Consider the following 26,792-nt stretch of genomic DNA (forward strand, 5'->3'; position numbering starts at 1 on the left):
GAATTTATGAAGAAGACCCCAAAGGCAATCACAGCAACAACAAAATGCACAGCTAAGCAAATTATCACTAGAGCAAACAGACAATTTACAGAATGGGAGATAATATTTGTATGCTACACATCCAATAAAGGGCTCATAACTAGAATCTATATAGAACTCAGCAAAATTATCAAGAAAAAAATCAAACAACCCCATTGAAATGTGGGGAAAAGACATGAACAGAAACTTTGCAAAAGAAGATAGACTAATGGCCAAAAAACATATGAAAAAATGCTCAATATCTCTAATCATCAGGAAAATATAAATCAAAACCACAATGAGCAATGACTTAACTCCAGTGAGGACAGCTTTTATGAAAAAGTTGCAAAACGATAAATGTTGGTGAAGATGCAGAGAGATAGGAACACTCATACACTGCTGGTGGGATTGCAAACTAGTACTACCTCCATGGAAAGTAATATGGAGATACCTCAAAGAGCTACAAGTAGAAATACTATTTGATCCAGCAATCCCATTACTGGGCATCTACCCAAAGGAAAAAAAAGACATTCTATAAAAAAGACATCTGCACTAGAATGTTTATAGCAGCACAATTCACAATTGCACACATGTGGAAACAACTCGAGTGCCCATCAATACATGAGTGGATTAATAACATGTGGTATATGTGTACCATGGAGTTCTACTCAGCCACAAAAAACAATGGTGATCTAGCACCTCTTGTATTATCCTGGATAGAGCTGGAACCCATTCTACTAAGTGAAGTATCACAAGAATGGAAAAACAAGCACCACACATGTAGTCATCATCAAATTGGTATTAACTGATCAACACTTATGTGCACATATGGAAGTAACATTCATCAGGTGTCAAGCAGGTGGGCAGGGGGAGGAAGGGATGGGTATATTCACACCTAAGGGGTACAGTGTGCACTGTCTGGGGGATGGACACATTTGAAGCTCTGAATCGGGTGGGGCAAAGGTAATATCTGTAACTTAAACATTTGTACCCCCATAATATATTGAAATAAAAATATTATAAAAAATGGAAATAAAAAATAGTTTCTTTCAGAAAAGAAAAACTTAAATATAAAACTTAATAAGAAGACAGTTCAGTTAAATGTTATTCAGATCTTGGATAATGTCATTTACTAATACTGAAATTTGCTAAATTTGATCTTCAATAATAATGAAATTTTTCGTTTTTATGTTAACATAGTGATTTTTAAGCGGTATAAGATGGATATTAAGATATTCAAATAGACCTTGAACTTGAGTTTGGTTTTAATCTTCAGAATTTCAGAACATCCTCCATTGTTATTAACTTTAACTTTCTGCTTTTTAGTAGTTAAAGCACATAATAAAAATAAAACAGTGAAAGCCGAGCATGGTGGCTCACATCTATAATCCTAGCATTTTGGGAGGCCAAGGTGGGAGGATCGCTTGAGGTGAGGAGTTGGAGAACAAACTGGTTAATAGTGAGACCTCGTCTCCACCCCATCCCCCCAAAAAAATTACCTGGGCATGGTGGCACACACTGTGTCTCAGCTACTCAGGAGGCTGAGGCAGGAGGATTGCTTGAGCCCAGGAGTTTGAGGTTGCAGTGAGCTATGATGACACCACTGCACTCCAGACTGGGCCACAGAGTGAGACCCTTTCTTAAATAAATAAATAGATAGATAGTAAAACAGTGAAAATATAAAACAATTTGGATACTACAATAGTTTGAAAACCTAATTGATTTTAGGATATGATTCTTGAATGGGTCCCTAAGCCCCCTTCTGCTGACTCATGCCCGTGAGCCCACATGACCCCTCCTCCTCTGGAGTCACTCATCCTGCTTTCTAATCTCTCCACTAGGGCTAGGCCATCTTTGGTTTCAGGGGAAGAGACTGTGGCCCATCAGACCCTTGAGTCTTTACAGAGGCCAGTCCTTCCTTCCCAAGATGGTTAAGATTTTCCGCACTGAGTGCTTCCTTAAGGCCTTCAGCACCAGGGAAGAATTTCATTCTTAATTTGCCAGGGAGCTCATAAACTCATTGAAGCAAGTCTCATCTTCTTGCCTTCCCTTCTGTCACCTCTCTCCCCCCCCCCCCCACTCAAACACATTTTAACAGTTCGACAAAGCAAAGAGTGTTGGTACAATAGCCAAATGCTTTATGGAGCTCTTGCACCAGGGAAGTGGAGCAAACTGAGTTAAGAAACCTAAAAAACCTAAAAAACTGAAATACCAACTGCTCGGCTTATTTAGAAAAGGTAGACACGCCTTAACATGGTTCACAGAAGCACCTCAATTCAGAGTAGAATGAGGCGCCAAGGGGTGACACACACAACGTAGCAGTCACAGCACCATGCAAAGTCCCATTGAAACAACTGGCAAAAAGGAGGCTTAACTGATGAACACATTTCACATAAAGCATCTTCGCTGACACCCCAAGAGAGTTCACTGCAGAGCACCTCAGTAACATGGCCACGAAAGCTGGGGCTGGGACAGAAGTGTGTTGGATTCCACAAAATAAATACCAAGATCTGCACTCATCGGTCTTAATTTCGGCCACGGAAACACGTCAATCACAACTATTAACCTGTGTGCACATCAACTCCTGGGCACTCTGACTCTAACATTTAATTCCTTTTCCTCCAAGACAAAGTAATTTGAGGGCACTGATGGGTCCAGTTAAAAGTGTGTGGTGATGTCCATTTTTTTTTGTGAGATGTTATTAATGGCCTCCTTTAAGAAGCCTTCCAGCTAAGACTGCATATTTCCATCAGAGTTCTGGCTTCATAGTTAGAAACTCAGTATCTTGAGCAAGCAGAAATCATTCAGCAACAGTAACAGAACTGGCGCAGCGTGGTACCGTGGCACTAACTCTGCATTGCCATTTGCCATTCACAGTGTTGCCACCCCAGACCCTGGAGGGCCCAGGCTATAGAAGACAGCTCCTTACCGTGACTGGCAGGGGTGTGAGTTGCACCTTCTGACCTGGGGCTCTGGGCGGCTTGCTTGAGGGCAGTCACTGTCGTTCACCAGAGTTGTGGTCTTGTTAACAATCCGCGTGCATGAAACAATGGTTCTGCGTTCCCCTGGAAACCAAACCACAGGGAGCTGAGAGGCTGTGGCCGTACACACTTGGAAAGGCCACGCATCCATGCTTACGAAGGGGTGTGCAGGTGCAGCTGCTGATCAGTTTGTCATTTAAAATGACTGCTGTAAATGTCATATTAGTTGCAGAGACAGAAACTGTAATCTTGGGGATGAGGTTATGCGAGGTATGGCAGGGGCAGTGTGGGGCAGGAGAAAGATTCTAGAACAAGATCAGAAAGCAGCAACACCTCAGATCAGCTATGTTGTTGGACAGCTCGGGGTTCACTGAGGCCAGACCTCTGATTTGGTCTTTGATTTCCACCCAAGATTGCCAACCTTTTTACCTGCTCACTTCGTGTTTAAAGTCTATGGAGATATGGTATCAATTAAACACCGTACCTCAGCCCTCACCAGAGAGCACACTAGCTATGACAGAATTCCTGCTTGCTGGGGAGGGCTGGGGACAGGGAGTCTGGCCTGGAGGACACACAGACCTACATCCTCCAGACAGGCACTCCAGAGCCAATCTGAACCTGTTCAGCCAGCCAACTGGTAATTATGCCTAAGCATCATCTGCCCTCAGGAAGTTTTGCTCACCTCTTACCCCAGCTGGAAGCAGCCCTTTTTTGGGTGTTCCCAGAGTACCCTAAATGCTGCATGGCCACACCTTTGTCAGGGAGGCTAAACAACTGGGAGTTAGGAGGGTGGTCTCTGGAGCCAGACTGCCTGGGCTCAAGTCTTGGGTCTATTACTATTAGTATCCCTGTGACCATAGTATCAACAGTTGGCCACCATGCTTCTATGCCTCGGTTTCCTCAAGGGGGCTGGTTTGCCTAACCTCCCTGTGCCTTAGGATACTCCAGTGATGGTTAAAATCGATTAATACATGTAAGTGCTTAGAGCAGAAACTGGCAGGTGGCTAACACTTCATGTTAGCTATATCACATTACTATTATTTGGAAGAGTGACAATAAAAGACTAATAGGAAGTCAAGTACAACCATGTGGACCCTAGACTCCTTGCTGGGTTTGTCTCCTGAGGAATTTGTCGTGAAGGAATGACTCAAAATGACAGAGTCCTGAACTCCACTGCCAGTTCCTACTGCCCCAAACTGCAGCCTTGCACGAGTAAGGAAGGCACAGAGCTGCTTTCAGCTTTGGCGGCAGGTCTGACCACTGTGTCAGGGAGCTGGAGGTTATCAGGGTCACAAAGGGATGGCTACCGAGCGAGCAGCAGAACACGTGTCCCTCCCCCCGCCGAGGGGTGCCTGCTCACTGTTCCATTCGGGCCGCGCTTAGTTTGCAACAAGTTGCTGCAAAAGAAAAGCCTGGTTGCAGACAGGTGCTGGGTAGATTTGGAGGTTGGAAGGCCATTGGCACAGAGGGCTGAGGGAAAGGGGCAGAGTGGAGGAAGGCAGGGCTGATGGTGGGATCTGACTCTGCCCACTGCCACGGGGCTGCTTCAGGTGGAGGCTGAGAACAGACAGTGAGGGCGCCGGCCAAGACGCACAGGAAGGCATTCGCAGTTGACCCTCGCAGCGTCTGATGGGCTCAATCATCCTGCGGCTGTAATTCTTACCCATGAAAAATGGGGTGAGCCCCTTAAATGGCAAACAATCCCTTACATGTTAGGTATCTGGCAAACATCATCTGAGCAGTCAATAGCTGCTCAGGACTGGAGGTGGCTGGGGCTGTGCCCGGGTTTCCCCTACTATCCCGCTTTCTGGGTTGGCACTTCAGGTCACCCTTCTGTCCCAACGCTGTGCCACCAAAATCCACCCATCCTGTGTGCCATCTCCCATGACCCTGCTGTGTGCCCCATTAGGGTGACAAACAACATTGCACTAAGGGGCTGCTGGCTAAGGGTTCAGAATGGCTTCCTATTGCCCTTCCTGAATGACACCATTATAAACGTGATGCCTTCTGTTCATACTGACCCTTGCAGTATGACAGTCTCTTTGGGTCATCCTGTAGCCCCGATGTGAGAACCGATCAGCCTGTATCGGAGGTGAGGAAATTCAGGTGCAGGGCGGTGTTCCCGGGAGGTGGCCATACATTGGCCAAATCTCCACCCACGGTCAGAGTCGGGGGCCCTGGGCCACAGGAGACACAGCAGTGTGGGCACAACCTAGCGTGGGAGTCGGGAAGGCGCTGCCCAGCCTTCTGCAGGGAGACTGGAGGTGGGGTGTGGTTAAATTCCTGTGCAAGTATAGGTCACATATTTCCCACACTCTGTGTACTGGCCGCAGAGGGCCCTGATTCACTTCTCCTTCCTTTAGCAAACCCCACACCCGTGAGAACCCCACACCCGGCGGGCTGTGGCCCCATTGCTCACCTCCTCCGCACTGCACACTGCACCCCTCCCAGCCGCTGTGTGTCCAGAGGAACAGAGAGTCCTGTGGTTTTTCAGGCTCACTTTGGTTTTCAGCAGTGTAGTTTACAGGAACGGTGTATTCGTAGTGAATTCCGTAATTCTGGTCGTGAAACAACAACACCTGAATCGACAGCAAAACACAAGGCTATCTTAAAAAGGAACGAAAGCCCCCAGGATTGCGGGATGTGCAAACCAAGCCACACTGTGGCTGTTCCTCTACTAGGGGTAACCAGCTTTTTTCAGGGGTTCAGAACAGGTTCAGTCTTGGGGTACTTTATTTTAGGCTTGAATTCCTCAAGTACACAACTTGGGGGTTGGGCAAATGCAAACCCTCAGTTTCTTCTGTTCTCAGGAGAGGACCGGTGAGGTACAGAGTTTGAGATGAGCACCTTTGTGGGCTCTAAACGCACTTTTCACAGAGAGCTGCTCCAAGCAGAGAAAAGTCCACGTTCCCACAACCTCACCATGAAGCTGCCCTTGCAGACAAGGGAGACTCAAATACACTGCTTTTACCTAGAAAGGCACCTGAGTAAGTAGGGTTACTCCACATCTTTGAAAATGAACATGGCCCTTCACTCCCCTATCACCAATCATCGCTCTGCATCAGTTGGTCCAGAGAGCCGGGGTAAGGCAATCTCATGGGTGGATACAGCCCACTGCAGGGGACTCTGGGGGCATCTGTCTGGGAGTCCAAGGATGCAAGAGCCCTCCCACTGCCATGGGAGCTGGGATGATGACTGTGCCCATCAGTGGCAGAGGCCTGGCTCAGGGCTTAAAGCTGGGAGTGGGGTGGAGATGGGGGGGCTCTATGATATTTTGTAGGGAGCCATCATGCAGCTTGAGGACCCCTGGGTCTGAAATCCTAGTGAGTGTGCAGAATGGATTGGTCTGCATGTGACTTTGTTTGGGAGTGCATGTGACAAGTTATATATGGCCAGCAGGCACGCTATCAGATTTATTTCTCTAGACATAATGGTGCAAAACAAGCCCTTGTAGGAGCTTAAGGTGGCCTGTCTGCAGATAATGTGTCTTCAGGCTAAGTTTGGAACCAGTGAGTACTCCTGGGTCTACAAGTTCACTTCCAGCCCAAGAGACCTGGGAGAACAGGCGGGCAGGTGCTAAGGGCAGAATGTGCATGGCCCACCTGACTTGACCTGGGGCAGTCCAGGTCAAAGTGTGCCAGGCATTGTGGATGGGGGTGGGATGCCACGAGCAGACTTAACTGCACAAACAGCCACTTCTCCACCAAATAGACTTGTAATAACGCATTTGGAAAAATGCCTCCAGTTTGAAAAAAAACCAAAACAAAACTAGTCTTAAGAGATCTTTATTATCTCAGTATGGGAATAAGACTGGTGAATTGAGAATCCATATGAAATCAATTTCATGCAATTTTGTAGCCACATATAATTTGTGTGTGCATGTGTGTAATTGGTTTCAAATGCAGGTCCCCGTGACTCTTAGGTGCTCTTGACTCTGCCGGCAATGTGCGCACCCCAATTTGGGGACAATGGCTTTCTCAATAGAGGCAAAGGAGTACCTCTCATTTCTGGGTTTAAAAATTTGAAGTGACAGTGATATTTCAAGAGAGAAAAGTGATTACTATTAAACAAAGGCTGAACCTTCAGCTACGGCAGTGGCTGCTGTCTCTGAGTTTTGTTTTTCATTGTCTGAATGAATCCGGGCTGTGTGCTCGGCTTTAATGGGCTAACGACTTGCTCAGTTTACGAAAGCTTCTGGTAAAAGGAAACATACTCATCTTGGTGTTTGCTAGAGAAAGCAAAGTCACACGCTAACAGGTGATGTTTCTGTCCAGGTTTCATCTAATCTTTTGCCTCCTCTCTTAGCCCCTCTGAATAACTGCTTTTAATTCAGAATAGGAGGCTTTGTTCTAAGTTTGACTAGGAAACAATCTTACCCCAGAGAATGACTTGGGTACAAGTTCTCAGGTCCTAGAAACTTACTTGCAGGAATATATTTGCAGTGGATTTAGTAGGTTGAGTGTTGCATACGCAGATTTCCCTAAGTTTTAGGTCACATATGGAAACACATGGTCACACATGGAAACTGCCTCATTTTTATTTCACCAGAAAGTATAATGGGGTTAGCACCACTATGGCGCAACACCTAACCTGGGTGCTGGTTCTCACAGGCAGAGCTGGTCTCCTCAGGAGGGTCCCTGGGCAGTGGCCAGAAAAATCTCTTGGGTGTCACCTGACCTTGAACAGCTGCAGGTTGCCAGAGATCATTAATTAATGGGGAAAAAGAACTTCCAAGTAGAGACTCTAGCAGGCAGTGAGGAAAAAGTGCTCTGATTACAGGTGCACAAGCTGCCAAAAATCCTCTTCTTTGAAAGGAGACATGAAATCAATAATGATCAATAATTATGAGCTATCTGAAGTTAGCCATAAGAACTCCTGGACCCTGAGAAGGAAACAGTGCCATTCCTTTCTCTGGAAATCTTTGATATGTTTCAAAGGACATATAGCCAGATGTTTAAGCAGCTCACATGGAGGCCTCCTTGAGGCAATAGATAAGAAAAAGGCGCCCTGGCCTGGCCCAGCCCAATGGCACAGGTTTCTCGAGACCACCTGGGGAGTAAACATACCCACAAAATCTGATTCTCCTTCCCAATTGCCAAATGCTCATTGCAAGCTGAGTCTGGGAAATCCAAGGGAGGCTGGTTTGGACATGGAGTCGACAGTTCGCTTTCCAAAAGGCAGTTTCCAATGTGGATATACAAACTTGGGGCAGATCTATGCATCCCACCATCTGATATAAAAACAGACTTTGCTAATGAGGCCAAGTCTCCCTGGCTGCCACCCACCACGTGGCTAAGCATTTCCTTCTTGGAGGTAGCTCCTTTTGAAAAAGTTAGGAGCTCTGCCAGTGAAGATCCAGGGGGGGAGCTTCGAGAGAGAAATCTGAGGCCTGCAGTGCATGCACTGGGAAGGAAAGGCAAGAAGACTGAGGAGCAGGTGGCCTTGTAAACCCCTGGGAGCTGGATGAAGCTCCTGCCCTCCAGGTCCCAGGAAGAAGTAACCCGGCAGACCTCTTGGAGCCATGCCCCCTCCCCGAGACAAGTTCCAAAGTGCAGCAAGTTACCATCAAATGCAGTGGTAGTTTGGTTGGTCCCTTGGCAGAAATCTTCTCCCATAGGCCCCTTCTCACATAGCGGACAGTTGTGCCTGCAATCTGGAATTCTCCAGGGAGCTCTATCTTCCAGTCGCTGTTGATGGATCCCTTACCGGAGTCTTTGAGAGCTAGAAAGAGAATTGAACACCACAGAATCAGGGGGGATCCAGCCTGTCTTTACAGGGAATCTAGGTGCCCTGAATGGGGCAGAGGTCTCCCTGTCCACGGGGGCAGGTGGGAGGCCTGCAGTGAGGGAAGGGAGCTTTCTGCGTGCTGAGAACAGACGTCTGGCTCACAGGATCCCCCGGGGAGAGCCGTCAGGATTGACGGGCCCCTCCTGGCCTGGACTGTGTCTCAAAACCAACTTAAATAGTGAGGGTGGGGGGAAGGGGCACAGGATGGGGACCACCATAGCCAGATCACGTTTCACCAAACTTACCCAGTAGATGGTTTTCTGCCTGATGAACTAATTCTATGTTAATGTGTCCTAGGCTATGAAACAAGTTTTGCTACCTACTGGGGGCTCTGGAAGGAGAGCAGCCTCACTCCAGCATCTCGGAGAGATTTCATACCCCCACGTTAGTAAAGTGGATATTCCTTCGAGAAACAATGGTTATTCTATTAAGTATTGAAGTTTGGAAACCACAGCCGCCCACAGATGTGGCGGTCGCCGCTGGGCAGCTGCAGCGGGCGGGGCGGGGACACCATCACAGAGGCACTGCCGGCTTCAGGTTCAGGCACTCGCTCGCTCTCAGCTCCGCGAGATACGAAATGGGTTGAAGGACACCGAGAATCAACATGTTGCTGATGGGCCATAAGCAAAAATCTGGTTTTCCACACAAGCCATCTGTTTATTCTTATCCAAAGCGCCCACCAGGGACTTCCCTGTGTCTTCTCACTGAGGTTTGAAGTCCCTGTTGTCTCACAGCCACTGACCAGCACCCTCCGCCAGCAACTGACTCTGACATTTGCTGTCCTGGGCCGGGGCCTCAGGGTCAGCAGTTGGGCCCCAATCTTTTCCCTGTTTTACCGCTATTGTGAGACTCGGCATCTGTCTCTTTCTCGTCAAGCAATGGTACCCAGAGTTTCCTTCCAGAATCTGTTTTTCCTCCAGTCGTGTGGGGCTGAGCCCTAAATCCACTGCAGCTCCGGGCACATGCCCACAGCCCAACCCTGGACAGTGGGACTTCCATTCACCTTGGGAAGAGGCAGCTTTCTTCCCACGGGGGAAACTTGAATGGAAGCCTGGATCTGCCAGCACTTGGGAAGAGAACCCCAGAGAGCACAGACAACAGTGCCAGCACAGAGAGAGACTGTCCCTGGATCCAGCAGAGCCTGAAGCTGCTGCTCAGCAATGGAGAACTGGGTTTGGCTTTCACATGTGCCTTTTGGAGGCTGGTTTAAAAAAAAAATACTAATGACAATGAGGACAGAGCAGGTAGGGAAAGGAAATGAGTATTATGGATTTCCAGAGATCACTGCAGGGCTCACGGGCGTGAGCTCAGCCCCCCGGCAGGCGGGAGGCCTGGCGTACTCGATCCACGCCTTCAACTCTCTCCCGGCCTCTGCTCCCGTCCTGGCACAAAGACTCCTGACGAGGTGGCTCTTTCCCACCCAGCCTTGTTTATGCATTTCCATGGACCTTTTTATAAGATGCTTTAGAATGCCTTATTGAATTACAAACTGAAAACTACCCCGCCTCCATGCCCAAAGTCAAACGTCTGAGAGGTCAGGAGTGGGGAGGCTGGGAGAAGGGCAGGCGGGCACACCTGGGGGCGATTATGAACCCGTCCCTGGAAACACTGCAGGGGTGGGGGGAGAGGGGAAGCCCAGCCTCTGCCACCCGAAGACGGGCTGTGGGCGAGATGCAGCAGCAGCTACACGGGTGGAGGCAGAGCCAGCTGGGGCTTGGGGTGTGCCACCTCTGATCACCAGAGCAGGGTCTCGCTTGTCCTTGGCAGATGGGTGGAAGAGACACTTCAGGAGTAGGTTGCAGGGAGAGCGCGGAGGACCTGCTGGTTATGGTCGAGGAATTGGGGGATGGGAAGTGAGAGAGACAGACGTGACTAACCGACTAGCCCAGACAAAGTCAGCTGCTGAGTGGGGGGAGGAGCACAGGGGACAACCAGCTCTCTGGGGAAAATAGCCTAGTTTTTTATAGCACATGTTGTATCCAAGGTGTAAGTATCTTCAACATGGTGGATGGGGTGCAATTGACTCTCACGAGTCACCTGCCTTTGCATCGGAGGTGCTGGTCTGCTGGTGACTCGGGGAAATCTCACACTGTCACCAATTTGTTGAGAGGGGAGTGGGTGTGATTCACCTCTCTTGGCCCCAGAAAGAATAAACTGTGTACCCAAGCCCTGCTTGTGGCCACCCCCACAGCGGCTGCGAGCTCCCACGCTCTGCAGATGCAGCCGTCCAGCCGCTGTTGGGTGCCCACCTCAGAGCCAGCACCCTTCCCTCGGGACAGCTGGCTCCAGGCGACACTCACTCATGCACTCTCTAGGAGAGGAAAACAGAGGCAGAGTTAAAAGCAGGAAGTCATTGGTTCCAGGAGGCATGAAGATCACTTTCCAACCTGTTGAGTTTGGTATAACTTCGTCAGCAAGATTCAACATCTGCAGGTTGCTATGGTCCATGCCGAAAAATTGGAACTTCCCTGCTAAAATCAGAATTTAGCGCCTGACATTCCTTCAAAAGAGATTTCTGCCTCAGAGATTTTGTTGGAACATTTTAACAGCAAATAAACCAGTTCAACGTGGAGTCCAACAATGCAATGACTTCGTGGGGCCGTGGCAGCTCCAGAGAGAGAATGCAAGTTACCTCTGGTCTCCTTCTGCGGTAGCTTGGGCTGCCCTCCTGGCTTCCCTGAGCTGCGCAGAGCAGGGTTTGCGAGGCCCTGTGCACAATATATCCTTTTTCCTAAAGAAGGCCCTCCAAATTAAATACGAATCCAGCTCCACAAGGTCCTGGCCCTATCGACCCTTAGGCATTAGTGGATATATCCAAGCCCCCTTTGTCTGCAAGCATTTCAAGATCAATTAGTTTGTATTTGAAATTAGGATTTTTGGACGCAGAAAAGACTCAACAGGGCCCATTAAGATGATTACAAATGCTCTGATTTCATGGACATATAATGAAGAACAGAGAATTCCTTGAGCAACTGATTTTATTAGTGATATCTGAAGTTCCGCTGAGGAAGGAGATTTTTGCTTGCTGGTTCTGCCTGGGCCAGAGGTTAAATGTTTTAAACCACTTTCCAAGGTATCACAGTGCTTGCTTTTATGGATTTTGCTCAGAAGCCTCTCAACTGTTAGACTTCCGTGGGGTACCACATGATGGGTACACATTTTCCTTAGCTACTATGGCAGAACAAACCCCCTCAGTGGCCTGGAACATAAGGTCATGTGCTGAGGTCGATTTCCATACTGGCCCTTCTTTCTCTCTGTGGACATTTACACGTCATCCCTGAACTTCCAGGCACAGCGTGGGGAAAACCATGAGCCATTCCAGGGGGCATTCCTGATAGGAGGCCACGGCTCCTCTTCAGAACTGGCTGGGGGCAGACTCGAGCTGTGGCCCTGTCTGCATGTCCCCCTCTGGCACAGAGCTGTGCAGAAGCCGGGGTAGGGTTCTTTTCGTCTCTCTCCCTCTTGGATTCAACTGGAAGACCTGACCCACAGTCAACCTACTTCTAATCCTGGCATCGAGTCAGCTCCTTTTATTTCCACTCGGAGTTCTGCCAGCTCTGTTCTTAGCTATGGATACAAACTGCAGAGGCATTTCCTGTTCCAGGTGGTTTCGAGCAGAAAGCCAGCCAGCGTGGGCTGAAGGTAGGTGGGGTGAAATTCTTCAGGAACTGATCCCAGCGAATGTGAGAGTAATTCAAAGTTACCCTGGGTCGATGTCCAAAGCACCTAGACCCAAGTGGAAACGAGACTTGCTGGAACCAACTTGAGAAACATAACAAGCGTGGACCACCTTCAGCTCACCCATGTCCATGAGCCAGGCCCCAGAATACTGGGATTATGATTTTTGGAAAAGGTAAAGGGACGAAGCTGGCTCCCACCTCCCATGGTGACCCAGTGCTTCAACGGAGCTGAGAAGTTGCCCCGAGACATTAAACCCATCTCCTAGGGATGGAGGTTTGCTTCTCTGATGTGCACACATGAAGCAGTCACAATGGGCAGGTTTCACATGCGTTCTGCAATGAAAAAGCTTCTCGTCAGTCATCTCTGGCTGTGGCTGGACACCTCAGGGCAATTCCGAGGGGCTCTGTGAACTGCAGAGGACTCAGGGGAAGTGAGGAGCTTGAACGAGCTGTCAAGCCCTTGGAGCTCCGGTTCACTCCTCTGTGGAGGAAGCACAGCGATACTCTCAGTGTTTGGAGGGCTCAGGGACTGAGAGCCCTGACGTGGATGTCCTCACTCTTGTCTATGTATGTGGTCCTGAGGCTGCAGGAGCGGACACGGACCATCATGAGAGCTGATCCCCTGGGCAGCGTCCACTAGTTAGTGCTTCTTGGCCTTAAAATGAGTCCCAGGGAAAAGTTCCTTGTCACCAGAGGAATTAGAAGTTGAGAAGTGATCCAGAAGATTCTGACCTCCTTCTGTCATTCTTACATTGGCACAGAAAAGTAGGGATAAAGAAAACATTCCTGTTTTTGCCGGACACCTGGGGGCCTGGGGTCAGGTGCAGGAATGGAACTGGGACAGCTCAGAATCCAGGATCAGAGGCCAAAAGACTCACATTTGCAGGAGCAGCTGCTGGTGCTTGATGGAGGAACCAGTAAGCCGACCTCAGGGTTGAGCCGGCTCTTAGAGTACTCAGATTATGGATTTTGAACACGATGAGGGTGAAAGGGGACACCAGCCTTGCAACGAGGTCCAGTGTACCTGGGGAGTGGAAACGTCATTCCCAGGTAGGAGTGGTGCGTTCCCCCATGCACCAGCTGGGAAGGGTAACTTCTGGGGGTGACACTAGGTGACGGGGCTTCCACTGCAAATGCTGGTGAGGTCGACCTAATTTCCGTGGGTGGGCAGGAGGAGGGGGGGGGGGTCTTTGAGAATTTAGTAAAAAAGCTGTTACTCCCAAGAAGTTGCCAAAAGCAGCAGGAGGCCCTGTTTCAGCAAGCATGCATGAGCATTGTTCTATTTGTGGAGTGACAGCTGGAACAGCTGGGGAGGGGGTGCTAGGCAGGGCTGGGGCAGAGTCTACACAGGGGAGGTGGGGAGAACCACAGGGCTGATACAGATCCATGTGGATGCCAACTCGAGGGACGGCAGGCCTTACACCCTGGCAGCAGGAGCAGCAGTAGCCATCACAGCTTCAAGGATGTGGCATGGACAGCAGGTGACAAAGCCACAGAGGTGGTGGCAGGCCTGCCTGGGGCATAGGGGACCCACAGGGCATGGTGCCAGTGAGTCCTGGTGTGGGCGCTTGGACACGGGCTCACCTGCCTCTACTGCTTCCCCTAAGGCAGGTGTGCAGGGAGTGCCTTCGTGCCTTTAAGTGTTTCCTAACTCTTGAACAACAGGATGGCAGTCTACCTTGTAAACTTGCCTATTACAGGTTTGTTTCTTGTCTGTCTCATTAGACTCTGAGTGTCTAAAGTAGAGACCATTGCAAAGAAAGACTTGGGTACTTACGTGCAGTCTACAAAGGCAAGAATGTAGACAAAGAGGTGGTCTTTTAGTATCAGCGATAAACATTGAAATAAAAGAGTTTGAGCAGCATAGGCCCAATGGGCAGCTTGCAGGAAGTTTGAGATCAGAGAAATCATGCCTTATTTTTCCTTTTCTTTTTCTAGCTCCACGAGCACCTTGCAACACAGGCTGACAGATTATAATATGAAGAGTGCTCAGGAGAGGGGTACCTGAGTGGAAGATCAGCCACCTCTAGTTTGAAATTGAACCCAAGACAGGAACTTGGGATTAGGGCTGGCAGAAGGACAAGGGGTCGTAGCACACCCCACGCCAGTGAACTAGGAGCAGAGGCAGCCTCTGGGCACCCCGCTGTCTCCATGGCAGTGTTTGCTTCCTGTGATCTGCAGAGAGAACACTTATGTGTTCAGCTCAGAACTCCAACCACCACGGTGGGTCAAGTACTGGGCTGACCTTTGCTGGGCTCGATGGGGAGGCTGGGAATTGAGCCCAGGGCACACTTAGAGGGTCTTCTCTGGCTCAGAAGGAGCTTAACTGAATGACTCTTCTTAGGCTTGACCCATGGTGCTGCGGAGGGCAGCAAAGGCCAGTCAGGAATAGAACCCAAGTCTACAGAAACATGCAGGTGTTTGGAGATCAATGGAGTCAGCCACTGGGAATTCGGGGTAAAAAGACCATAGTGAAAATCAGTGTTTTTCTGGGTTCCCATTAGATTTAGGGATATTGCTCTTTTCCCAGCTAAGAAGACACCCCAGAGCCACTGAGAGCCTACAGGTCTTCCTGCGAGTGGCCCGCTGGGCCCGTGCTACCCAAGTTAAAGCTGCTCTGGGCTCCCCTGGGGTTACCGCTGGGGACTAACTCTACCTCAGTTCCTCATAACTTCCTTCACTCTTCTGTGACCAAGCTGGTGGGCCCACCCATACCCGCCCCCAATCCACCTTGGGGGTGGCTGCTTATTGGTCAAATTAGACAGCGCTGTTTGGCCCACTCCGAGTACTTACGTCATTACAATTAAAATATAGGCATAAAACAGGTTATGACCCAGAAGAATGTTGCTGAATTGAATTTATCAGACTGATCATCAAAATCAATTCTCAGCACATAAATTGTGAGTTAAATCATTTTTGTTTTACCCAGGAAACTGTGAGCAGGTTTATCTTCCACCACACGGATCCTCCGAGCTCCAGCAGGAATGATAGCAGCTTCGATGTAACCTGCGGCCACAAACGACAAACAGGTGAACCACGCCTCCACCCCAGATCAGAGGCCCACCCAGCAGCCCCCCACCAAAATCCACCTACCATGCTCCCATGGGGTGGTTTCAGAGACTGTGGGCAGGTACAGCTCTGAGAAATTAAGAGTCAACTAAGGGGGAATGCCCTTCTGTGGCCAGAACCTCCCAGCTGCCTCATTTCCAGAGAGCACTATCTGCATGTAGTATGGGCTGAACTGTGTCCCTCTCCCCCAAATTCATATGTTGAAGTCCTAACCACCAGTACCCTCAAAATGTGAGCTTATTTGGAAATGGGACCATCGTGGATGTATTTAGTTAAGATGAAGTCACACTGGAATAGGGGAGGCATCATCCAATATGACTGATGTCACTATAAAAATGGACAACCTGGACCCAGACATGCACACAGGGAGAACACCATGACAACACGAAAGCAAAGATGGGATGATGCGTCTTCAAGCTAAGGAAGGCCAGAGGTTGCCAGCAAACCACCAGGAGTTAAGCAAGAGGCCTTGGAACAGGTCCTTCCAGACCTCAGAAGGAACCAACCCTGACAAAACCTTGGTCTCAGACTTCTCACCCCCAGAACTGAAAGACAGAACATTTCTGTTGTTTCTGCCACTCAGGTTGTGGCGCTTTGTTACGGCAACACTAGCAAACTAACACGGCCTGGTATTCCACATGAACGGCACCTCCCTGGAGCGTGAATGAAGAGTGTCCTGGGCTCATGCATCTGTTAGAGCTTCTTTTGCTCTTTGTTGTAGTTTGACCTTTCTTTGAATACCCATGGGATATTCCTGACAGCAGAGACTAAGCTGCTTGCCCTCTGAAAAACTACAGTATTGCTTTAAAACGTTGTGTGCTATTTCCTGTCGTCCATGCTTCCTACTGTATTTTCTGTGGTGTTGATTTTCTTTGTCTGCTTCCATGTGGACTTGATTTCTATGATGGATTCACTGACAACTTCTGGGTCTTTCCTCAGCTCTGCTAAGTCATGTTTCGTCTCCCTCTGTTGCTTCATTGTGTCTTTGTATCTTCCTTGAGGTCTTGTATCTTAGCCATGACTTGTTGTTTTATTGAGGCTATTGTTTATCAGTTTTTGGAATTTATGGCAGTACCACTGGATCACAGTTTTCACCTTTTCCTTGGTAACATTTTGCTGGTGAGGTTTTTTTTTTTTTCTTTTTTTTTTTTAAAGTCATTTGTTTTTCTTTTCCCTTCCATCCTTTTCCTATTGCAATATACTTGCATAGATTCTGTGCTGGTTCTCTTTCAAAATTTCATGCTTTGAAGTGAGACAAGTTCTAATTGTTCCAGTCTGCAGTGGGTTTTTGTGGTGGGGAGAGAAGGACAGTGTTGTAGGTCATCAGAACTTTCTCCTGCTTTATAGTGAAATTTACTAGGGTGTAGGTTTACGTATGTTAGTGAATTCATTGTAGTTTTCCCTTTTTAAAACAATTTATGTATTTTAAATTTACACAAATACATATGAGTGTATTTTCTCATTGTAAGAATTTTACTAGTACGGATAAATCTCAAATCTCCTTTATCCCAACTCCTCTCCTCTGTTGAAAACACCACTATCAGTTTTATATATAGTATTCATATATCTTACTATTTATACATATATCTACACAAATAAAAATAGCGTGGTATTTTCATATTTGTCTGTATTTTACATAAATGTTAGGAGTAACATTATAGCTCTATATTGTGTTATACTACATTTGTTATGTTTAAAACCATATGTTTTGGAGATAATACATGTTATTATATATAGTTCTACTTACTCTTCTTTTTTTCTGGCTTAAATTGCTATGTATTTTATATAACTACTTCCCTGTTGATGGACATTTGGGTCGTTTCAAAATTTTCACTGTTAAAAACAATGCTATACCACATATGAATATGCACACAAAACTCCTCAATAAAACACTAGCAAACTTAATCCAGAAACATATAAAAAGGATTACACACTATGATCAAATATGATTTACCCCAGGAATGCAAGGTTAGTTTGACATAAGGAAAATTAATCAACGTAATACTCCATATTAATAAGGGACAAAAACCACACGATCATCTCAATAGAATTATCATTAGTCATTAGGGAAACGCAAATCAAAACCATAAGGACATAACACTTCACATCCATTAGGATGGCTGTAACAAAAAGAGAGAATAAGAAGTGTTGGAGAGAATGTGGAGAAATTGGCACTCTCACTCATTGCCAGTAAATATGTAAAATGGTGCAGCCACTTTAGAAAAGAGCTTGGCAGCTCCTCAAAAAGTTCAAACATAGAATTACTATATGACCTACCAATTCCACTCCTAGGCATATACACACAAGAGAAATGAAAACATGTCTACATAATAACTTGCACACAAAAGATTTTATTAGCATTATTAATATCCAAAAACTAGAAACAACCCAAATGTCCATCAATTGATGAAAATATTAAAATAATGGGGTATATCTGAACAATGGAATAAAAAGGATGAAATATTGATGTTTGCTACAACATGGATAAATATTTTTTTTTTTTTTCTTTTTTTTTTTTTTTTTTTTTTCTTTTTGGGAACATGGATAAATATTGAAAATATTATGTTAAGTGAAGGAAGCCAGTCACAAAGGACCACATATTGCATGATTCCATTTATATTAAATGTTCAGAATAGGCAAATCCATAGACAGAAATTACATTAGTGGTCACCTAGGGCTGGGGTAAGAGGGAGATGAGGAATGACTGCTAATGAGTACAGGATTTCTTTTCGGCATCATTGTGGTGATGGCTGCATAAGTTGCACATACCAAAGCTCACTGAATTGAACACTTTATGTGGGTAAATTTTATGACATGTGAATTATATATTTGTGAACATGCTAAAAAAAGAAGCAATACATTAATGAACAGTTTTTTACCTGTCTTCCTATACATACATACAATGTCTTACCAAGTCAGCTACGGTAGAATCGCTGAGTCAAACACATATGCAATTTAAATGCTGAAAGTACTGCTAATTTGCCCTCTGTAACAGCTCAACTATTACATAAACCAGCCAAAACTATACAAAAGTACATGTTTATTTACAGACTTGTAAATACTTGAAATGACCAATCCTCTTAATACTTGCTAATCCAATAGGTGAAAAAATGTTGTCATACATTTAATTTGCATTTCCCTGTTTACCAATGAGCTTGAGCATCATCATATACTTCCTGGCCATTTGTGTGTCTTCTTTATTTAATGGCCTTGTTCATAACCTTTGCCCAATTTTCTACTGTCTTTTGTTTTTATTCAATTGATATGTAGGAGTTTAAATATATATTTTAATATGTATTAATATAATTTGATTTTTTTTGGACTCAAACTGCTTATTAGACGTGTTGTAAACATTTTTCCTCAATCTGTCATGTGTTATTTCTTTGTTTAGGGTGCCTTTCATCAGATGGTTTTAATTTGATAGTCATATTTTAAATTTTTGAGATCTTTTTTGTTTTCTGATTGTTTCTTCTCATGGCATTCTGTTCTTGTTTTATGTATACAACAACATCTTAAATCTTTCTATGAATAGTTATTAGAGATTTTGATCTTCTATTTATTATTTGAGTTGTCTTGTTTTTCTCGAAGGTCATTTTTGTCAGTTTATCTTGGTCCTTCCCATTTGTGTTGCAGACTCTCCTTCATGCATGAGGTCAGATGGACTGTCTTTGTGTGGATGGGGGTAGCGGGGGGAGGGGGGTGCTTGCTGACTGTCGAGACTGGCTTTCTGCTAAGGGGCCGGGAGCTGTTACCATGTGTTGGCAACCAAAATACCAGAATGTAGAGAAGTTTGTTATGGGTGCTATGTCATGTTGCCAGCCACCAAATGTTTCCAGGTAGAAATACATTTCCCAGCTCCCTTTAATTTGTGTGACCATGTGACTTCCTTTAAACAGTAACATGTGAGTGAAGATGACATGTATCTCTCCTCTGAAGGATCTTTAAGGGTCTGTTTTGCTATATTCCCTTCCTCTTTCTGCCAAGGTGATCGTGGCAGCGTATGAAAACAAAAAGCCTGTCAGCCTTGGTCCAGGAGTGACCACAATATGCAGAGCCTCCTGCCAACCCTTGGTGGGCAGGCAGCATGACAAAGAAACAAACTTCTGTGTTAAGCCACTGAGACCTAGAGTTCTGCACTGAGTTTTGTTTGCTTGTTTACTGCAGCAAAACCAAGCATAGTCATTCAAATATGCTTATATACATCCACACATGAACTTCCACCCGAGATGTCCTTGTTCTTCCTAAACCTTTTCAGAAGTTCCTTTGTATTCATTTTCAGGTGATCTTGGGAAGACGAGCAAATAAGCCACATGTTCAATCAGCCACGTGAGACAGAAAGTTTAGCAGTGTCCTTCCCTCCTCCCAGCAAATGCCCTGGCATTGTTACTACAGATCCAACCTCGGATGTTTACAAATAAATGTCCTACTGGATGTGCAGAGAGATTTTCCAAATGTAAACACAGTCCAGCTTAAGGGAAGCAAGTGCCTAGGTTTTGTGCCCTGATCCATCCTGATGCCCAGGCAGGATGACTTTTCAACGACTGAGTGGTCTCCAGTCTGACCCCTTCCAACTGCGTCCAACTTGGGAATGGTGATGTTGGCCGGCCCGAGCAGCCTACATGTGGTTCCTGCACTGTCCAGTGGTGATGGGGTGAGGATAAGGTTTTCTGATTAAAAATCCTCTCTGGTCTAAGAATGCTTCCCTACTGAAAAGGTTGGGTACCAAACAACAACAACAAGAACAACCAAAAATACCAAAAAACAGCTGTTAGGATAGCACTGGATTTTCTAGCACAAATTTCTCTTTGAGAAGTCTGTTCCTTCTGGGGAGTTTGAAGAATTATTGGATTCCGGGCATATAAAGCAGTAAAGTGTCAAAAACGGAGATAAAAGTTGTTCAGGGTCAAAGTAATTAAAGTCTTTTTCCATTTAATCTATAAAACATGCCTGGGAACAAGATCTGCTTGAGGAACTGAATTTATTCTCTGAAGGAAGCTGCTGTTAGAGGGAATCTTCCGATTTTGTGGCTAACAAACCTGCGTGTCAGCATCCTCCGCCTGCAGAATCTGAGGCTGCAGACACAGCTGCCTGGGCCCCGATCGGTGAATTCTCCACATTCCACAGCAAGGCACATTTGCAGCTGATGCATGGTCACCGGGTCTATTTTTAAGCCTAACTTTGGCACAAATTGCAGCATTCAGAAGGCATCTGTTTTCTGTCTTTTCTCATGTACCCTTGGGTGGAGACGACGATGAACAGCAAAGCTCAAGGCAGACGTGCAACCCAAGTGAGGCTCACCCTCAGGCGACCTCTCAGGGCAGGGCAGGCACTACTGACACGGGCCCTGCTAACCTTTCTTTCTAAGATGAGTTTGGTCATGAAAAAGAGGGAACAAATTAAAGAGAAAGTCTATAGCATGAAAGGCAGGCTCTCTGCCGCTCAGTCACTATCCTCCAGCTGCGCTCTGACCCAGAGCTCCTAGCCCACCCCGAGGCAGGTATGGAGAGCGACCAGGAAGGGAGAGGGGCCCAAGACCAAGCCCCAAAGCACCTTGGCATCCCTTGGGCCAGACATCCCACGATGCAGACGCCAGACACCACTACACTGACCATGAAATAGACTCAAAAAAGGGGTGGATTTACTCTCAGAATTTACAAGACAGATTCCCATTTTAGGCAAGGTAGCAAGACTTTATCTTTGGAGTAATTTTCCATTCTAGCCTCAGCCACCAAGCAGGAGAAATCCAGTTACAGGAACAGGATTTGGTTTCATGAGGAAGCCACGGATAAAATGCAATGCCTTTGCCATGGTTCCAGGAGAACGTGCCGATCCTGCCCGAAGGACCAGTAGTTAGAAGGACCTTCAAGTGATGCTGGCCTTTAACTTGTCTTAAATCTTCTGAATAGTTAATATTACCAGGCTATGAGCGCAGTTCCCTGTGAAATAATTTTTGTCTGAATTTTTCAAGTAAGATCTGCTCTTAGAGGATCTAGGGGTCATATTTCTCCTTGTGTTTTTAGTAGCATTAACTATCTTTGGAAGAAAACAATTGAGCTGACAAGGTACCATGATGGACGAGAGGTAAACCCTGGCCATGCATACTGGGACCCTCCCTAAGCTGAATCAAACATTAAAAAAATATATATCAAACTTCTTTTTTTTGTAAATAGATCGAAAAATGTTTAGAAAGGTTTTTGTGTAAGTTCATATTTCTCCCTTTTTAAAAAAGTTGTTCATGAGAATATTACTATCTATGTTTACCTCTATAGGTTGTTCCTGGGTCTAACTGAAAGAACTCATTGGGAAGCCCAGGAGACTAGACTATGCTTTAGTTCACCCCACGGAATAGGAGGTCAGCGTATATGGGCCAAATCAAGGCCACGGCCTTCAACTCCAGCACGGAGACCAGGAGGGTGATACCAGGTGTTACTGCCTTTAGGGCAGTCCAGCCCTGTAATACGGAAACTTCCCTACGGAGGAAGGTGCCAACTGAGGCTAAATTCTCTGGCATGTCTTGGCATTTTCTGCCAAAGTGCCAGGTGTTGAAAAGAAGGAAAACTTAGCGCTGGCACACTAGGGCATGTTTCCATCTGGCCTCTTGGTCCTGTGACTCTTTATCTTTTATTTCTTTAAAATTGGTTTGGCTGGGCACAGTGGCTCATGCCTGCAATCCTAGCACTTTGGGAGGCTGAGGCGGGAGGATCGTTTGAGGCCAGCAGCTCCAGACCAGCCTGGCTCGAACCCCACAGAGAGATCCTATCTTTACAAAAATAGAAAAAATTAGCCAGGTGTTGTGGTGCACGCCTGAAGTCCCAGCTACTCAGGAGGCTGAGGCAGGAGGATCATTTGAGCCCAGGAGTTGGAGGTTGCAGTGAGCTATGGTGACTCCACTCCACTCCAGCCTGGGCAATAGAGTGAGATCCTGTCTTAAAAAAAATAAAAATAAAAAAATAAATAAAAATAAGTAAATAATTGGTTTTATTCTATAGTTTTTCTTTTTGGCAATTGGGCTTGCGCATCAGTTATATATAAGCAATAAATGGCCTTTGTGTTTATCCATGGCTTCACGCATGACTCATTCCCATTGATTCTACTCAGAAAACATTCAGGCATATAAAGCCAGGCAAGAGCCCCACACCAAGCATGTCACCGCTGGGACTACATGTCACATCCAAACATCTTACATGAGAAACACTTGGGAACAGTCTTTGCCATCACACACGTGGACACCTTCGTACAAAGATTATTCTTGACTGAGAAAAAGAAATAGGGGGTAATTTGTTTACATGTACAGTTTAAGAACCGATATTGTCATTTTTAATCACAGTGTAAAGAAGCCTTACTGTGTCATCATCACGTTAACACGTTTCCCACGGAACGTCCCTGCCCCTCTCCTAGAGACAGAGCAAGGAACCTGGCGCGAGGTAGGGGCTCAGTTACTGAATACACATGTGACATGTGGATTTAGCCACATTCAGAAGGGATAGACGATGCCACCCTTTCTGTTAAGAACTGACTGTTTAAAAAGGTTCTCTTTAAGAACACAGAGCAAAGGAATTCCGAGCCCAAAGGCATCCTGGTTGGTTCTCGGTGGAGACTTCAGTCCAGGTGTGCCCTGGCTGTCCATGGGTACCCGGTACCTAAAGACTGACTGGTCACCTTTTAGTGACGAGGAGCAGGATGGAACAAAAGTAATAACGTTAAAATGACGATTTAATGAAATAAAAGCATCATACCAAGAACTTTCAAATTACTAAGTTCAAATAACTCAGCTGTGTCAACCCAACTAAAGGCTTGCGCATTCCGAAGCCCATCCATCAGAGAAGCAGTATGACAGCCGATTCAAGGTGACTCCTTCTGCAGAGTAGCTGAGGACCTCATTTGCTCACAGCTGGGAAGCAACAGGCTGGAAGGCGATACACACCCCACACCCAGGATGCCACTTGCCCGGCCCTGCACTGGGAACTCTTGGGACTCAGAGGGGCAGCCCCATGCCTCACGCTCGGCTGGGCTGGGACACTCTGCCCTGCGTGGGCCTGCCCTGGGTTCTCGGCTCAGCAACTTTGGTAACGGGACCCAGAGGAGTTCAGGCCAGGGTTAGGACTTCATATAATTAGGCGAAAATCCCTCATTTGATTCCGTTTTATCTTTCTGGTATGGTGTTTCTCTTTGATATTTGCCCTTAAGGGTGATAAGACATTCCTCCTTTCCTCATTCTTTGGAGCCAGGAAGAGATGAAAGTCACCTTCCTATCTAAACTGACAAGATTAGCGAATCCACCCAGCTGCACTTGGAGGCACCCAGATGCTCAGTGACGTGGGGGCTTTATGTGATTTCGCTGGAATGTCTTCCTCCACCCTTGCCGTCAGTTAACTTCCACATGTCCTTCAGGGCTGCAGGCCACCTCGTCTGTCCGCAGGACTGGAGGAGTTACTCCCACCAGAATCTGGGGCCTCACAACACCCCCACGGAGCTGCCTCTATCTCACACTCACATGGACTCAACCTGTTCGTCTGGGGGTCCCCTCCCTCCACTGTGACCAATGAGGTGACAGTTCACTTTTATTTCTATATACCTAGCGTTTAAAATGTAGTCGTGCTGAATAAATGTTTACTGGGCGAATGGACTTGTGGGTGAGCCTCTATCAGTGCCATGCGTATGTGCATTTAGTATGTCAGACCGTGGTTACGGCTCCGCATTTAATGAAACTGTACCAGAGGGGCAGCCGGCGATTCATTCACGTGCAAGTGAGCTCTGCACGGATCTCCAATAAATGGAACTCATGTTGATATGAGCTTACGCTCACAGACTCCAACCAGTTTCGCACTTTGAAATGAATGTGTGACAATTGGCAACTGCTCAAAGTGACAGAACATTTACAGGTAGGTGAGGCTAACGTGTGCTCGTCTTTCTCTGAAGGTTTGCTAAGGTTTCTGTGCCCCCGCAGCTGGCAGGATGCCCCACTAAGCTGCAAGCCAGCGTGGGGACAGCTGCCCCAAGGAGGCTTCTGATGTGATCTATCCCTCCATGGGGGACCCACTGCCATGGCCACAGAAGCCTGACCTCGCCAGGAGGAAGGCTGCACATTCCAGACACGGATGGAACCCAGCTGGGACTGAGGGGAAGATGGAGAAAGGAAAGGAGAGGGCAGGAGAAGAGGCTGCTACTAGATATGGATGAATGGATCTTCCAGGCCAAAACCAAGGGCCGGACGCAGGTCAGAGTCTGGGAAAGGGGAGAAAACCTTTCCCCTAATCTAGGTTGTCTCAGAAGTGAGCTGCTACGTTGCCTACAGTGGAGGTTTTCAAAGGTGTATGTGTTCTACAGAACTGCCCGGGGGAGGGCAGGGGGGACACAGCTGTGTTTGACCTGCCTCCCACAGCGTAGTGCAATTGCAGTCAGTTCTGTTTACTGGAGCTTGGCACAAGACTCAATTTAAACAAAGTGTTCTAGATGCTTCCATTAAAAAAAAAAACCAAACAAAAAAACATTAAATGGTAACCCCTTGTCCACTGCAGTTTTGTTCCTAACACTGGCAGAGCTACGATAGGCAAGGTTGAAGTCTCACGGGAACCCAGGATCTGGGGTGCCAATAGAGATGATGGCATCAGAAATGTCAAAACAAACAGCAGAAATGATCAAAGTTCCAGAGCTGCGCTGTTCAAGAGAACCTTCTGAGCTGACAGGGACGTTCTCTATCTGTGCCATCCAACATGGGAGCCAAGAGCCACGTGTGGCAACGGAGCACTTGGAAAGCGGCTGGTGGGACTGAGGTGAATTTCTCAGTTTGTTTAATTTTAATTGTGATTTCAATTTGCATAGACTCAAGGGGCCCGTGGCTGCCGTGCTGGACAGAGTAGCTCCGGAGGGCACTGCCCCCCAAACCAACATCCTCCAGCGTTACCTTCTTCCATTATTTCAGGAGCCAAACACCGGGCACAGATTCACACCCAAGCCGTGTGTTGTGATGACTAAGCACCTGTCTTTAAAATCCTGAAACCAGCCCTTACTGGGCCTGAGCTTTCACTTTTAAATTTAGTTCTGTATTTGCATATACCTCTGCTTTCGCTTTCACAAGATCCTGCAAAATGTTTGTGCAATAGGTTGCCCTTTCCACAAGTCTCTAGAAGGAACGTTTCCTCTAGACCAGGTTTTCTAACGATCCAGGGAAAATGGGGCAGGGGAACATGTGCAGACTTCTCTCTGCCTCATCCTACAGGGCCGTGCTGTGGGACAGGGAGGTATAATTGTGGTGCTGTTCTCTTGCTGAGTGGGACCGACCTGAAAAACTTCTGTGCAAAGCAATTTGTAGAAATTAAAACAGAAGTTTATCAGCTCAGTTCACCCAACAAGAGCCCCAGTGGCGACACTGGGCGAGTGGACACTCACTAAGGCTTCAGAGCTCGCCTGGCGGTGTTTTGCCTGCCTCACACGCCCCTCGTTAGGTGTAGACCACAGCTGCTTCTCTGGATGTCGTAAGTTGGCGTCCTTCAGGACAGGAGATCGAAAAACTAGCATCTCGCACCCAGTTTAAAGCAGCCCACATCAGCAAAGACGGTACGAGCAGAAAGATGAACAAGGCCCACCAAGTGAGCGCAGGCGCACTTGCTGGGGACAGTGCTGGGGGGCTGTCTACATGTGGGGACCAGGAGACCAGTGACTCTGGAGTCACAGCTGGCAGAGGCATCTGAGGCTTTCTGGATCATACGTCTTCATGCAGTTTAAGAGGTACGTGATGCATGTAAATGCTATTTTACTTTTACTGGCAGAAAATTCAGAAACAGAGCAAACCTCTTCCATGGACAGGTAAAAATGATTTGGCAAAGTCTGCCACCTTCTCTGTCTGCTCCTGGGCCAGGGCAGCTGCTGCTGATTCGTGGACCTTGGGCTGAGCTGAGAACCCAGAGCTGTTTCCTCTCGTAGGCAAACCATTCACTTGCAGGCACTTACAGACACCATTCTTGCTAAAAGGTCCTTTGCCTTTGAGAAATGAAACTGAAGGGCCAGATCAGCTATCCGTTATCATCTAGCCCTCACATAGGAAATTCAGGGAAGAGTACAATCATAGCCTTTGGGCCAAGGAAACAAAACACGTGGCACATGCGGGCTGCCCCGTGGCTGGGCCCGACACTCACCTGTCCCTCGGGAGTGGCTGAAGTCGCCCTTTACCACGCGGCAGGTCTTGCCGTCCCCGCTGCAGACTCCACACCGGTCTTCCTTGGCCGCAGACCCGATGATGCCATCACAGCCGATTTTC

The 26,792-nt window shown here is 47.0% G+C and overlaps 1 protein-coding gene across 1 annotated transcript in view; it reads right to left on the minus strand.

Annotated features, from left to right (window-relative positions):
• ADAMTS17 (ADAM metallopeptidase with thrombospondin type 1 motif 17) overlaps positions 1 to 26,792 on the minus strand; it is a 280,726-nt gene that overhangs the window by 62,731 nt on the left and 191,203 nt on the right. The window contains exons 15-18 of the mRNA XM_045561079.1: positions 26,671 to 26,791; positions 8,563 to 8,720; positions 5,419 to 5,578; positions 2,948 to 3,083 (exon numbers count right to left, since the gene is read on the minus strand). Coding sequence (XP_045417035.1) covers positions 2,948 to 3,083; positions 5,419 to 5,578; positions 8,563 to 8,720; positions 26,671 to 26,791 — 575 coding nt within the window. The remainder of the gene's footprint in view (positions 1 to 2,947; positions 3,084 to 5,418; positions 5,579 to 8,562; positions 8,721 to 26,670; position 26,792) is intronic.

Source organism: Lemur catta, chromosome 9 (genome assembly GCF_020740605.2).
Source record: "Lemur catta isolate mLemCat1 chromosome 9, mLemCat1.pri, whole genome shotgun sequence".
Classification (NCBI taxonomy): domain Eukaryota; kingdom Metazoa; phylum Chordata; class Mammalia; order Primates; family Lemuridae; genus Lemur; species Lemur catta.